The sequence below is a fragment of the Epinephelus moara genome, chromosome 18 (assembly GCF_006386435.1).
Source record: "Epinephelus moara isolate mb chromosome 18, YSFRI_EMoa_1.0, whole genome shotgun sequence".
NCBI classification, from domain to species: Eukaryota; Metazoa; Chordata; class Actinopteri; order Perciformes; family Serranidae; genus Epinephelus; species Epinephelus moara.
The window spans coordinates 38,355,848-38,369,011 of NC_065523.1; the positions used below are offsets into that span (position 1 = coordinate 38,355,848).

Here is a 13,164-nt window from a genome sequence, read left to right on the forward strand (position 1 = left end):
GTTGGTAGGCGATACTATATTTTCACATTTTTAACAATGCAATTTAAAAGTTTTGATTTTTATTGATAACCTACATTTACCAACAACAAAAAGACTACATTTAGCACCAAAAAATATGTAAAAAAAAAAAAGTAAATAAAAAAACGAATATCGAATACCAAATTTTCATAACGAATACCTACCCATAGAAATGAATATTCGAATATCCGAATATTTGAGTACAGCCCTAGAATTTTCATTTTTGGATGCACTATCCCTTTAAGTGCTAAAGTGCATTAGGGTTAAACTCCAGGAGTTCAGAGCATCTGGCAAGAACACCAGGCACTTAAAGCACAGAAACAGGAGGCGCCTCACAACTTAAAACAGCGAGCAAAAAGCTTCATGCTCATTATAAACTATTACAAACAGCCACCTCCAGCTGCAAAGCTCCTGCGTGGTCCGGGCCTTAGGAGTGTCTTTTTCAGACACATCATGGGAACAGGCACTGAAAGGAAAAAAAATCCTGGGCAAAACTCCGGCTTATGCAATTCAACATTTGGCACAGGGTGTATTACAGGAGATCCACACAGTCGAGGATAAACCCTGAGAGATCTGATTCCTATAAAAGATGCTCTGTAATCTCACACATGCTCTGCTCATTGCCCAAAATTGGCTGAAATATGGAATCACTTCTTTGAGATCGTCTCGCTGGAACAAGCAAATGAAATTTCATTCAGCTCCCTGACAGCTCGCAGGAGAATCCTTCTTCTTTGGAAACAGCACTAAATATCTTAATAACTTAACACACACACACACACACACACACACACACACACACACACACAGATGTCTTTAACAGACTTGAGTCAAAAAGCTGACAACACACAGATTGCGTCAGAGACAAATACTAAATAGACCTCCGAGTGCTTCCAGTGATGATCTGAACTTCCTGCCTCTTTACTGTAACACTTGACTTTTGTTTGCTGCAGGGATTAAGATAAAGTATGTTCTCACGGATTATCAACTGTGTGTAATCAACTGTAATAAACTCTGTGTGTGTGTGTGTGTGTGTGTGTGTGTGTGTGTGTGTGTGTGTGTGTGCGTGTGTACTCTTCTGCCACCCAGTGATCATCGGAGTCATGTGCAGGCTCCACGACATCATTATGACTCATCCAGTCACCACACACAGTTCAAGTGTTGCTCTGTAGTAAAAGTCTATTTGCTGTTGACGAGGTCGATCCTATTTGTTTTGGTCGATTCTGTTGTACGGCAGAACCCTGAAAAATTAAAGCACTTAAAATAACTGTTTTTTGTGATGTAAAAAATGAAACCAAGATCGATCATGTCAAAACTTTTGTCACCTGTAATGTGACTCATAACCTGAACGATGCAGCTGAAAAACAAACAAGTCTTTGAGGGGGAAAATATCAAACTAACACTTGGTTGAAACATGTTTTTATTGGTTGTCTCAGGTCTGGACTCCGGCTGGGCCGTTCCAAAACTTTAATCTTCTTCCATTGAGCCATCATGACCGTGTTGCACGAGGTCCAAATCTTTACACATTTCTTCATGCTCCTTACACTGAACAAAGCGGGTAGACTGGCCCACTACAAATAACATGTCAGTTTCAAACTAAAGCCTAGTTCACATTACACCATTTTCACCCTGATTTTGCGTCGCGGAGACTATCGTAATCTTTTGAGTGTCCATACGTGGCGACGTGTGTTTCTGTCAGCGGGAGTCTCACCAACTGCGTTACGACCTGTGTGTGCACACCACAAGACTTCTCCACCAAGCCCCAGAAAACGCGGTGACGTCACCAAACTTGGAGACGACACATCGTAAAGGCATGGATATTCTTTATTATCCTGGGTCCAAACACAACGCACTCCCCGTGATCCTGTGGACGCCGCCATTGTTGCTGTTGCTTGCCAGTTTGTCAGTGTTGCCAGATCTTGGGAGAGAAACAAGCAACCAGGGCTATGGAAACAAGCCCAAAAGAAGAGACTATCATGCCTTTAAATAACTTAATAGACAGATATATATATAGGGGAAGATGGTGTTTAGAGAGCAAGCCCAAATAAGCAACTCCACTTTAGTCGCGGCTAATAAACAGACCTGGCAACCCTGCGGCTTGTCCTCCTCACATTTCTTCCGTCCTCCTGCGTGCTGACGTGGGACGTATCCCACCTCTCATTGGCTGATGCTCTTTGTCAGTCGTGGCAGACTATCTGCCGACTTACCTCCGACCCGAGGTGGCTCTCAAGATCCTCTGCGACATCAAAATCGCGGTGAAAATCGTGTAATGTGAACTAGGCTTAAGAGGCGGGACATGCACCCTCTAGTGGCTTAGTTAGTGTCTTTCTGCCAAAGAGTGCATTTGGCATAACCTGGCTTATCGATCTTCTTAAAAAAATCTGAAATTTTAAAAGTGTGTGCGGCTGCCTGGACCTCAACTGTAACGTCAAGGTTAAGTCAAGACCATTTCCAACTGCACTTGCAGTTTCGATCCATCTGTTGCACCAGAAGAGCTTCACTCTCCTCAATTCTCTCATTCTGCAAATGAACAAAGTTGAATGTTTCAGCAAATCTACCAAAACAGAGCGCGGTCCATCCAGCTACAAGGTCAGTGTTTCCCCGACCTCTGCTCTCTGTAGCGCGCACGTGCAAAATTTTTGATTTGTTATCCGAGCATCATTTCGTTTGTGTTAGTGGAATTATTAATCAGACTCTTCCACGTCCACGCCACCGCCATGTTCCACCCCTCAAAGGTTTGTTTGTTTTTCAGCTGCGTTGTTCAGGTTCTGAGTCACATTAAAGGTGACAAAAGTTTTGAAATGATTTTTGTTGGTCTCATTTTTTTTTAAATCACGAAAACCTGGCATTTTTCGTGACACAGAGGTGTGGAGACATTTTATATCCACTGTACGTTGAATAAAACGCAAAGTAGAGGCAAAATTTGAAGCAAAAATATTTGAACACATCAGTAGTCCCCGACCTTTTTCCTTAAGCAACCCTTTTTCTATCACTGAGAAACTGACGAGTCCTGACTGAGTGACACGTGATGATATAATATTATATTAAATGCATTAAAATACAGTACAGAACAACTGAACACAGTAACTGGCTTCTTTACGACTAATTCAGTGCCTCCTTCTCCCTGACTCTCGGCCATTGTTATATCACCTCGGTGGTTGTTTTCACTGAGCACATTTCTAAAGCAGGACGAGGCTGTTCTACAGAGAGGGCAGGCTGCTGCTTTTGTTCCTACCTGTCTCCAGCAGTCAGAGCTCCCAGTTTCTCCTCTCCAGGCTGCGGGGGTGAAGGGTCGTCCAGGATCTTCTGGATCTGGTGCTCGATCTCTCTGGGAGACAGCAGGCGGCCGGCCCGGTACACCCACAGGCGGAAATAACGACCTTTGTGATACACCGCCACAAACTCACTGTCCTGCCAGTGCTGGAGCACATCTGAGGACCGGAGGAGGATCATTATCTGACGTCTGCTCTGATCATACATTTTACTGCAGTGATACATCTGCAGGATCCCACCTGTTGTTCATACGACTGAAACTCATCTGTAGCGGTAAAGTGTGTGCAGCTGTATATGTGTGTGTGTGTTACCTGTCTCAGCTCCTGGTGTGCGTGTTGTGTTGAACATCCTCTCACACTGAGCGGCACACAGAGGGATGACGGTGCCTGGGACACGACTCTGACACACACAGACACACACACACATCTGTTATTCACATTTATTTTTTATTCTAACATTCACAGTTATTTTTCTGGACTAGAAGAGACGACAGTTAAACACATACATGACAGCGGGACATCAGCGTGTGCCATATCATCTGGTTTACCGGTATAATTTTTAATATGATTCTAAATTCATATAGATATGAATTATGGCACGACAGAATTCATCTCCCATGTTTCGTTATCATGGTGCGGCTCTGTTTCTCACAGGCGAGGACATGGAGGACGGAGAGCAGCTGGCAGAGTGTTGTTTGTCTCTGTCTGAGCTTGTTTGTTTGTTTCCCACTCACAGACAGGACTGTGTATGAACACCGGATTGTTTTTCAGCGCACACACAGAACAGACAGCTGCAGACTGTGAGGAGATGGACGCTGAATTTACCAAAAGTGCGCTGCACTCTAATGTCCTCTAAAAATGTTGTTCTGTGTTGTCACAAAACTCAGGGTGAAAGAATCCCGTTGCAAAACGCGAGGCGCACTGAACTGCCTTCTTTTTTCTTTAACTGAATGCCACTAGTAAGAAAACGCTTGCTGCACCTCTTTATCGTTACCAGGCAACCAGCCCATCACCTCCTCACCCTAACCTTCCTGTGTCATCAGTCTACAGTTTCTGTATCCTGCAGTAATCAGTGTGTAGCTGCTGCCATGTTGAGGCAGAGGGTGCTGTCTGTAGCTCTGGTTGAGGGTGAGAGGCTGTCAGCAGATAAACAGAGATCTGTGTGGGTACATGAGACCCTAAAAAAGAGGCTGGATCATGGGGAGTACCACCAGTTGGTCCAGGAGCTTCTCCTCCATCATGGACGTTTACAGTACTGCACTTATCTGCTGTTTTCTATTGAGATGGTGCTAACTGTGCTTTGTAAAGTCGTATAGCTCTGGGTATCCAGCAACCACTACCACCAGTTTCTCCTCCATTGTTTACCAACTGTAAACTTGTCGTGACCACCACAGAAGCCCCGCCTCTCAAATCATCCCACTGGACAATGGGTAAAAAGAAGAGATGACATGAGGCGCTATTCTGCACTGAGTTGAAGTCAGCTCGATGTTAGAGACATTACAGACACACTGTCTTGTTCCAGACCTCTCGCAGAGTCGCCATCCTTCCCACAATACAATACATAAATAACCAAACCTGAGCACACACACACACAGTTCAACAATTCCACTTGATCTTACCGGTTTGAGTTCCTCCCGGTTGACCTTGCGGCGGTACAGCAGCAGAGCGGTGATGGTGTTTCCTGCTCTGGCAGCCTGCACTGGAGTTGGAGTCACATACAGGAAGTCCTGGAAAACACACACACACACACACACACAGGACATCAGGACTAAAACAGAAATATCCTCTGCAGATGTAGGGTTATAACAACACAACAAGATGTAGGTCAGAGGGTTTCTCAGCTGTAGTGAAGACATCAGTTACCATGCCGTAGTAGTTACTGTTGACCATGATGGGACCTCGGCTCCTCAGGTAGATGTACTCCTCCCACCAGTCGCTCACCTGGAACACAGGAAGAGGAAATCAAACGTCTTCACTCTCATAAACTGGACTGTTGCAGTCGTCGATACAGAATGTAATAAAAGCACAAAACAATTCACTTCCTGAAAACTGAAGGATTTCTTTTATGTATTTTGTGACGCTGACAGCAGCATGAATTCTGCAAGCTTCACTTGGACCCTGGAACATTTGTTGTGCTGTTCCAAAGTTTTTTAATCAAAAATTAAACATTCAGTGAGTCTTTTTTTTTTTTTTTGCAGCAAAACTTTCAATAGCAAGCAGAGCTGGTCCTGTAGTTTCTATTTGGCACATGAGAGAAAAATAATCTCGTCTTTGCAAGTCACGCTCTTTAACCTGGTCCTCTCCTCTTCATCCTCTACCTCCTCCCCCTCGGTCAGATCATCCGTCATCACGGCCTCCGTTTCCACTGTTACGCTGATGACATCCAGCTCTACATCTCCACCAAATCCATCACCTCTCAGACCTACTCCACCCTCTCAAACTGTCTCTCTGATATCAGACACTGGATGCAAACAAATCTCCTCAAAGTCAACTACGACAAATCAGACTTTCTCATAATTGGTCCAAAGTCCCTCAGCCTGGCAGCCAAAGACTTCCATCTCTCTATCGACAACTCCACCCTCTCCCCCTCCCCCCACTGCCGCAACCTTGGAGTCATCTTTGACAGCAATCTCTCCTTCAACCAACACATCAAGCAAGTCACCAAATAAGCATTCCACCATCTAAAAACATCGCCCGCCTCCGCCCCTCTCTCTCCTTCCCTGCAGCTGAAACCCTCATTCATGCTTTTATTACATCCTGTATCGACGACTGCAACAGTATCCTCTACGGCACAACCTCCAGTCTCCTAAATAAACTTCAGTATATCCATTACTCTGCTGCCCGCCTCCTCACCCACACCCGCTCCCGTGATCACAAACCCCTTCCTGCACCCTCCGCTCCTCTGACGCCAACCTCCTCACCGTACCTAGGACCAAGCGCCACACCTGGGGGGACAGAGCTTTCTCTGTTGCTGCCCCCACCCTCTGGAACTCCCTCCCACAACACATCCGCGGCTGCACAGACCTCACCTCCTTCAAAACTCAACTCAAAACATACCTGTTCCGTTCTGCATTTAACTTGCAAATTTAATCCATCCTACTTCCTTCTTGCTCTTCCCTTGTACCCACCTAACTTTGTAATGTCAGCACTCTTATTTGTCTACAACCTTGTCTATAACTAATGCACTCCTGTCTGTTTTGCACTCTTGATTGTATTGCCCTGCACTTTTTTATGCCTGTAAAGTGTCTTTGAGTTTTTGAAAAGCGCTCTATAAATAAAATGTATTATCATTATTGTTATTATTATTATTAACTGTCCAGGAGCTCTGCTTTGTATGAATGCAAAAAAAGTTAATGTATGGACTTTAACTAGAAATCTATTTGGTGTTTATTTAAAACTATTAACTGTTGTAGACAAAGAATATTTGTCTGACAGAATTTGTAGACCAGACCAGACTGTGTAGCGTCGATGATGATGTCTCAGCTCTAAACTTCTAATTTCTTACTTAATTTTTCTCGATGCTGTATTTTGATTTTTTTTTAAGTTTCTCAAATTTCTTTTTTTGTATGTTTATTTTATATATTTTTTAGACCCTTGTTTGTGACCTGCCGATATGTTTATTCTTTATTGTACATGTTTGTATTTCTGATAAGAAAAGATGAAAAAAAAAAAAAAAATCTGCATCACAGAAAGAAATCATATTCAGGATGTAACAGTGCCGGCCAGTGGCAGAGGCAGCACAGGTGAACGCCAAGGGCGCCATCATCAACATCTGCAAACACGCTGTATCACTATCATGTCACAGCGACTCAACAGCCACGACACCACTGAGAAGAGTGGATGTGGGGAGGAAGAACATGACATCAGCAGCAGGAGAGCTTGTTAAGTTAGCTGTTAGCTGTTAGCAGCTAGTTATCGTTAACACTAAGCAGTAAATTCTATCGTTCTCATGATGTGTTCAAGGTAATCTTGTAAAATGTAGCTTTTGGTGAGAAACTTGCATTAAATCAGCTGTTTGAGGGAGAAATGTGTCGATGTTTACTGTAAAATGGATAGCAGAGAGGGAATTATGACGCATCATATATCGTAAAAAGACTTTTTGCGATTTTTTTAAAGATGATTTTCATGTGAGAGAGGGGGCGGCGCTCGCCTGGGGCACCAAATGTGCTAGGACCACCAATGGGATTTAATATCTCAGTCTGTCAGTGTGCTTCAGCTCCCACCAACTCTCTGAAGACACTAATAATTTCACTGTAACTACATGTGGCTGTTTGTGCTGATGTCTGTGAGCTGCGCTGTTTTTGCAGGCAGATTCATTTAGATAGAAAACCTTTAATAAATACCTGCAAACAGCACAGGAGCATTAAGACACTGCTTGTTTGTCTTATTTTTGTGGGTTAACGGCTGCAGGAGGCGCCATGACGGAGTGACTGGGAGTTCATCCCAATACCCCTCCTCAACTCCTCTGTCCTCAGTCACCTGATCTGGAAATCAATCGAGACTCGCCACCTTGCAGGACGTCTCAATTTAATAATCAGCTGCTGCTGTCATCACAGACAGACGGCGCTTCACGTGACGCTTCAGAGGAAAAGACGTCTCAGTTCTCTAAAGGTATATTTCCTCATTTCTTCTGTCCTTGCATCTCTCTGCCGTGTCTTATGAGGGCGGAGCCAAGACGTGAGGAAGAGACGCAAGTGAGGGGGAACATGGGTGCAAGATCAGGTGCTGAGATGAACCCTGGGTGTGTCTTTGCTCCCCTCGCAGCCTGATATCGATATGGTCAATACTTTTTTTAACATTCCAGGGCAGAGACACGCCAGCCTAAACTCTGGGGACCAAACCATTAATCGACTGTCATAATTATTGCAGATTAATTTCGTGTCGATCTAACTGCTCACTGGACTGATTGCTTCAGCTCGGCTGTGTGTGGCACCGCAGCTCAAACAGCGAACACTTACGTAGTTGGTGGCCCACAGAGCTTTGAGCTTCAGGTAGCGCTGCAGCCGGTTTCCCAGGTTTGACTCAAACTGATTGGCCAGTTCAGTCATTCGTTTAAAGTCTGGATCCTTCAGCAGGGGGCGCACCGACAGCAGGTACTGAGAGAGACGAACAGAACGTCAGGTTAAAGGTTAAACATGCACAAGAGTGCACCAACAGGTGTTCTGTATGTCTGAGCATGTGTTCAGGACAGGTGTGTACAGGTGTGTGTGTGTGTGTGTGTGTGCTCACCCTGCTCAGCGTGTCCTTGATGGCGGGAACAGGCAGGTGAGGCAGAGACGTCTGATAGCTGTACAGGAGAGGCTTCCTGCTGGATAATAACCTCACCAGACTCTGAGACAGACACAGAGACATGAGACACACAGAGACACACAGACACACAGACACACAGAGACATGAGACACACAGAGACACACAGAGACATGAGACACACAGAGACATCTTTAGAGACATTTTTAAAGCGTCCTGTGACGCTGCCGCTGAACTCCATGTTTAATTTTGTCTCCATGACTCCAAACAGCCTCTGCAGAGCGTCCACCAGGTGGAGCTGTGACACAGAGAGGAAACTTACCACCCAGACTTTCGTGGTGTTGGAGACGCGGCCGTGCTGCTCGAACATCCACTGGTGGTAGGAGAGGAGCAGTTTGAGGCAGAAGCGCAGAGCGAGGATGAGCGAGAGCCACAGCAGAGTGCTGAAGACCAGCGCTGACAGCATGGTCTGACCCTGGGTGCTGAGCGGACCCTGGAGGCTGCAGAGAGAAACAGAACCATGGTCAACTACACCTCAATGATTCACATCACACAGTTGGTTTGATTTAGAATTTGTTTAATTGCTTTTAACCTTACATTGATTATGTGAACACATTGTAGGGTTACACAGGCAAGTTGTTTGATATTAATAATCTGTTTCTTTGTCTTTCAATTACTGTGGGAAAGAAAAGCTGCAGCAGGGCCCTACACCTGTGTTTTGTTTCTATGACAACGATATCTTAACACTGTTAGCGAGGTGGCTAATGTCACGATACATTAACAGAGGTTTGAGTGCAGTTAATAACAGGCATCAACACGTATGATGATAAAAGCAAAACAGCAAAAACACTCAGTTTCTGACTGACATACAGCTACAGTCAGATAGTAGCTAAAGAAGCGGCAGTGACATCATCAGCACCTCTCTGAAAAGTTCAGAGATTTTCAACTAGAAGTGCTCGGAGCTGCCGCACAAAAAAGGCGAAGTGCCCTGAAAGAAGACGCTGGGGGCGGTGCTTCTTCTGTCAGTGGCAGCACACACTCTCTCCTCAATGAGAACAAATCACTGCCCCATGGTTGTATGCCTCCTCGCACCATTCAAGTTTCTCTGACAGTTTTCTCAATGTACACATCTTGGCCAGAGAAGACAGATGGTGTGAAAGAGGTGTGAAAGACACTGTTCCAGTGTGGCGTAGATGGCTTCGTCTTTCACGCTTCTTTCACACCATCGTTAAACAGAGGAGGTGGCCTACGACACCACTTTTCACCCACCTACAATGCAGTCTCAGGATCCCTCCTCAGACAACTCCACACCCATTCACACCTCGACCCATCTGACCCTAACGACACACATGATGGCCGGGTGGGTCATCGATCCACATGTGACCTCAACGACATTAGGCCCGTTTCCACTGAAGAAGTTCCTGGTAGTATTTGGGGGCAGGAACTACTACAGGAACGTCCTCTCGCTCGGCCCTCTCAACCACCGTGTCTCCACTGAGAGAGCGGAGTAGAAGGAAGGTTCCTGTAAAGTTACGGGCTCTGGATGTGACGTAATCGTTGCACGACCATTTTTTGACCGTGCGCCGGTCCATTTGTCGTACGATTTGTCTTCCATTTCTTACTTTTCTTCTTACGGCTCCTTTTAAAAATGTGACTCCTTGTCTGCTGAGTTTTAAAAATTCCGGCTATTTTGTTGCTTTCTGTTGACGTCACATCCCGCCTTGAATATATCCAATCAGCACCAAGTAAACCCCAAGCCCCAGCCAGGAGATTTTCGGGGCCGTTCTGAGTACCTACTCCGAGGCAGGGACTTGTTTAGCCCCTGTAAAAGTTATGGAACTCTGTCCTTCGGGGGTGGTTCCTGGGTGGCCCCGTAAAATTACCCCGAAGTTCCTGTGGTGGAAACGGGCCTACTGTAAGGGCTCACACCCACACAGAGTTTNCCTGTAAAAGTTATGGAACTCTGTCCTTCGGGGGTGGTTCCTGCGGTGGAGACACGCACCCAGGCCCCGGCCCCGTAAAATTACCCCGAAGTTCCTGTGGTGGAAACGGGCCTACTGTAAGGGCTCACACCCACACAGAGTTTAAAGTGTTCGACTCCGCACCAGTCAATTAGAAGAAGAAAGAAAACTAAAGAAGCCTCTTGGATGAAACATGAAACGTCTTCAAGAAACTCAAGCAAGTCCTGATACCTATGATACAACACCGAGGTTTCCATCCATGAAGATCTATCCAATCAGCACAGTTTCAAAATTAAAGTCACCAATTCAGTATCTCACCAAATGTCTCTCCTTCTGTTCCTGAGATATGACGTTAAAACATGATGATGTCACAGTCAAGCTGACCTTTGACCTTTGACCTTCATTATTTCATCCTGTCAGACATTTGGGTCATGTTTTGTCAAAATTAGTGGATGAATTCTTGAGTTATGGCCAAAAACATGTTTTGTGAGGTCACACTGACCACAAAATTCTCATCGGTTTATTCTTCGGTCCAAGTGGATGTTTGTGCCAAATTTGAAGAAATTGCATCATAACAACAGTTCATCTGTCAGTTTTTAAACTTCAGCACCTCTGCAGACATGTTTAATATCAGCTGGAGCCGCAGGAGCAAAACAACAAACACAAAAACATTTGAAAACCAAATTATTTCTGACTGAAGGTCCTTAAAGAACATGTGAAAAGGAGAAACTGGCGGTTTTAAATAAAGACCTGGAGTATAACTAAGTGTTGAGGCACAGGAGGTCTGATTATGGTAACAAAAACTCCAAGTATAAAAACAGCAATATGTCACATGTTTTATTAGTTTATGATACTCTATAAAACATTCATGCACCTCTGAGTGTGCTGTAAAACAGATCCCACAGATGCTACTGTCATCTGTCAGTGTGTGCACCTGTACAGCCAGCAGAGGGCAGATCATTCACACTGAACACAGTGAGGAGATCAGAACCAGCAACAAACGCAGCTGCAGTCGTCTGTTAACAGTTAGTACAACTGGATCAAATGCATGTGTGTCAAAATCCTCCTGTTACATCTGACTCATGTGAGGAAACACAAGGAAGTAGTATGAAAGTGCAACAGCACCACCTGCTGGTCAAACTGAGAACTTTTCAGAGTCACACCAGGCAGGAAAAGGAAACACGTAGTATAAAAATAACATGTGGTATGAAGTCATGGTGCGTTAAATGTGCCCACAGTACAGTCTGTCAGGTGTCTGCAGCAAACTGTGGCAGGTGTTATGACGGTATTAGTCAGTCTGTCTGCTCTGTGTCACAGTGCTGCAACAAAAATGATTAAAGTTGATGAACAGGCTGAAAACTTTATCTCAGGAGGTAAAACTGATGTCGACTCAGTTTTCCTTTGGTGAAATAATCTGCAGCTGGAAAAAGGTAATAAATCACAATATATATTATTGCATATATTTCATGCCCGTTACACCTACGACTGCGCTCCCATCCACTCCTACACATTCATTATCTGCAGATAACACCACTGTGGTGGGAGTCACAACCACAGGAGATGAGTCAACCCACAGAGACGGAGTCCAGAAGTTGTCTGAGCGGTGCTCCAAAAATAACCTTGCACTCAACATGAGCGGAACCAAGGAGATAGTTATGGACTTCAGAAGGCACAGAGCCGACCCTGCTCCTCTCTACATCAGCGGTGACTGTGTACTGAGGGTTTCCACCTGTAAACTCGTGGGAACACACACCTCAGAGGACCTCTCCTGGTCTGCCGACACATCAGCAGTGATGAGAAAGGTCCAGCAGCGCCTGCACTTTAAGAGTCCTCTGTAAGAGCAGACTGGAGGAGAAGCTGCAGGTGACCTTGTGACCACTGAGAGTGTTCTGGCATATGGCGCCAGCTGCTCAGCGGCTGACAGGAGAGCTCTGCAGAGGGTCACAACAACCCTGCCCTCTGCCCTCCCTGGAAGACATCTCAGGCTCACGGTGCCTCTGCAGAGCCAGGAAAACCATCAGAGACCATTCTCACCCTGGACACCACCTGTTCAACCTGCTGCCCTCTGCGTGGCGCTGCAAGTGCATCCAAAGCCGGACGAACAGGCTCAAGAACAGTTTTTTTTCTGCTGAGCTGAGCACTTTAACCTTTAACTCTCAACATCTAAATGCAACATCCTATACTTTATATTAAGATGCAGAGAAAATGATTCATGCCTTTATTTCAAGCCGACCGACAACTGTAATGCAGTTTTTACTGGCCTCCCAAAAACACCACTGAGAGACTCATTCAAAACTCTGCAGCTCGGCTATGAACCACATCAGGCCAGTCTGAGCTGCTCTGCACTGACTTCCTGTTACATGCAGAATTGATGTTAAGCTCCTCCTCCTTGTATACAAAGCCCTACATGGGCTGGTTTATTGGAAGAAGATCAGGGATGCAGCCGTCGTCAGTGACGCCCCAAAGTTACACACTACCTATAGATATCAGAGAAGCTGCTCGCTAAATATTTTTAAAAGAAAGCTAAAAACGCATCTGTTCACTTTACACTTTGGCCCCTTTTACACTGCCAGATATTCGGCGAATGTTGGGCCGTTTTGCCGGCAAGCTGCGAGCGTTTAGACACACAGAGCCGGATTGGCGAGTTGATCCGAGGTGCCCAATTTTCC

At 45.3% G+C, this 13,164-nt stretch overlaps 1 protein-coding gene across 1 annotated transcript in view; it reads right to left on the reverse strand.

Moving 5' to 3' along the window:
- The window catches only part of cpt1a2b (carnitine palmitoyltransferase 1A2b), an 82,240-nt gene that overhangs the window by 48,555 nt on the left and 20,521 nt on the right, over positions 1–13,164 (reverse strand). Inside the window, exons 4-10 of the mRNA XM_050069330.1 lie at positions 8,857–9,034; positions 8,517–8,618; positions 8,246–8,383; positions 5,151–5,228; positions 4,907–5,014; positions 3,600–3,687; positions 3,251–3,446 (exon numbers count right to left, since the gene is read on the reverse strand). Of these exons, the coding sequence (XP_049925287.1) occupies positions 3,251–3,446; positions 3,600–3,687; positions 4,907–5,014; positions 5,151–5,228; positions 8,246–8,383; positions 8,517–8,618; positions 8,857–9,034 (888 nt within the window). The remainder of the gene's footprint in view (positions 1–3,250; positions 3,447–3,599; positions 3,688–4,906; positions 5,015–5,150; positions 5,229–8,245; positions 8,384–8,516; positions 8,619–8,856; positions 9,035–13,164) is intronic.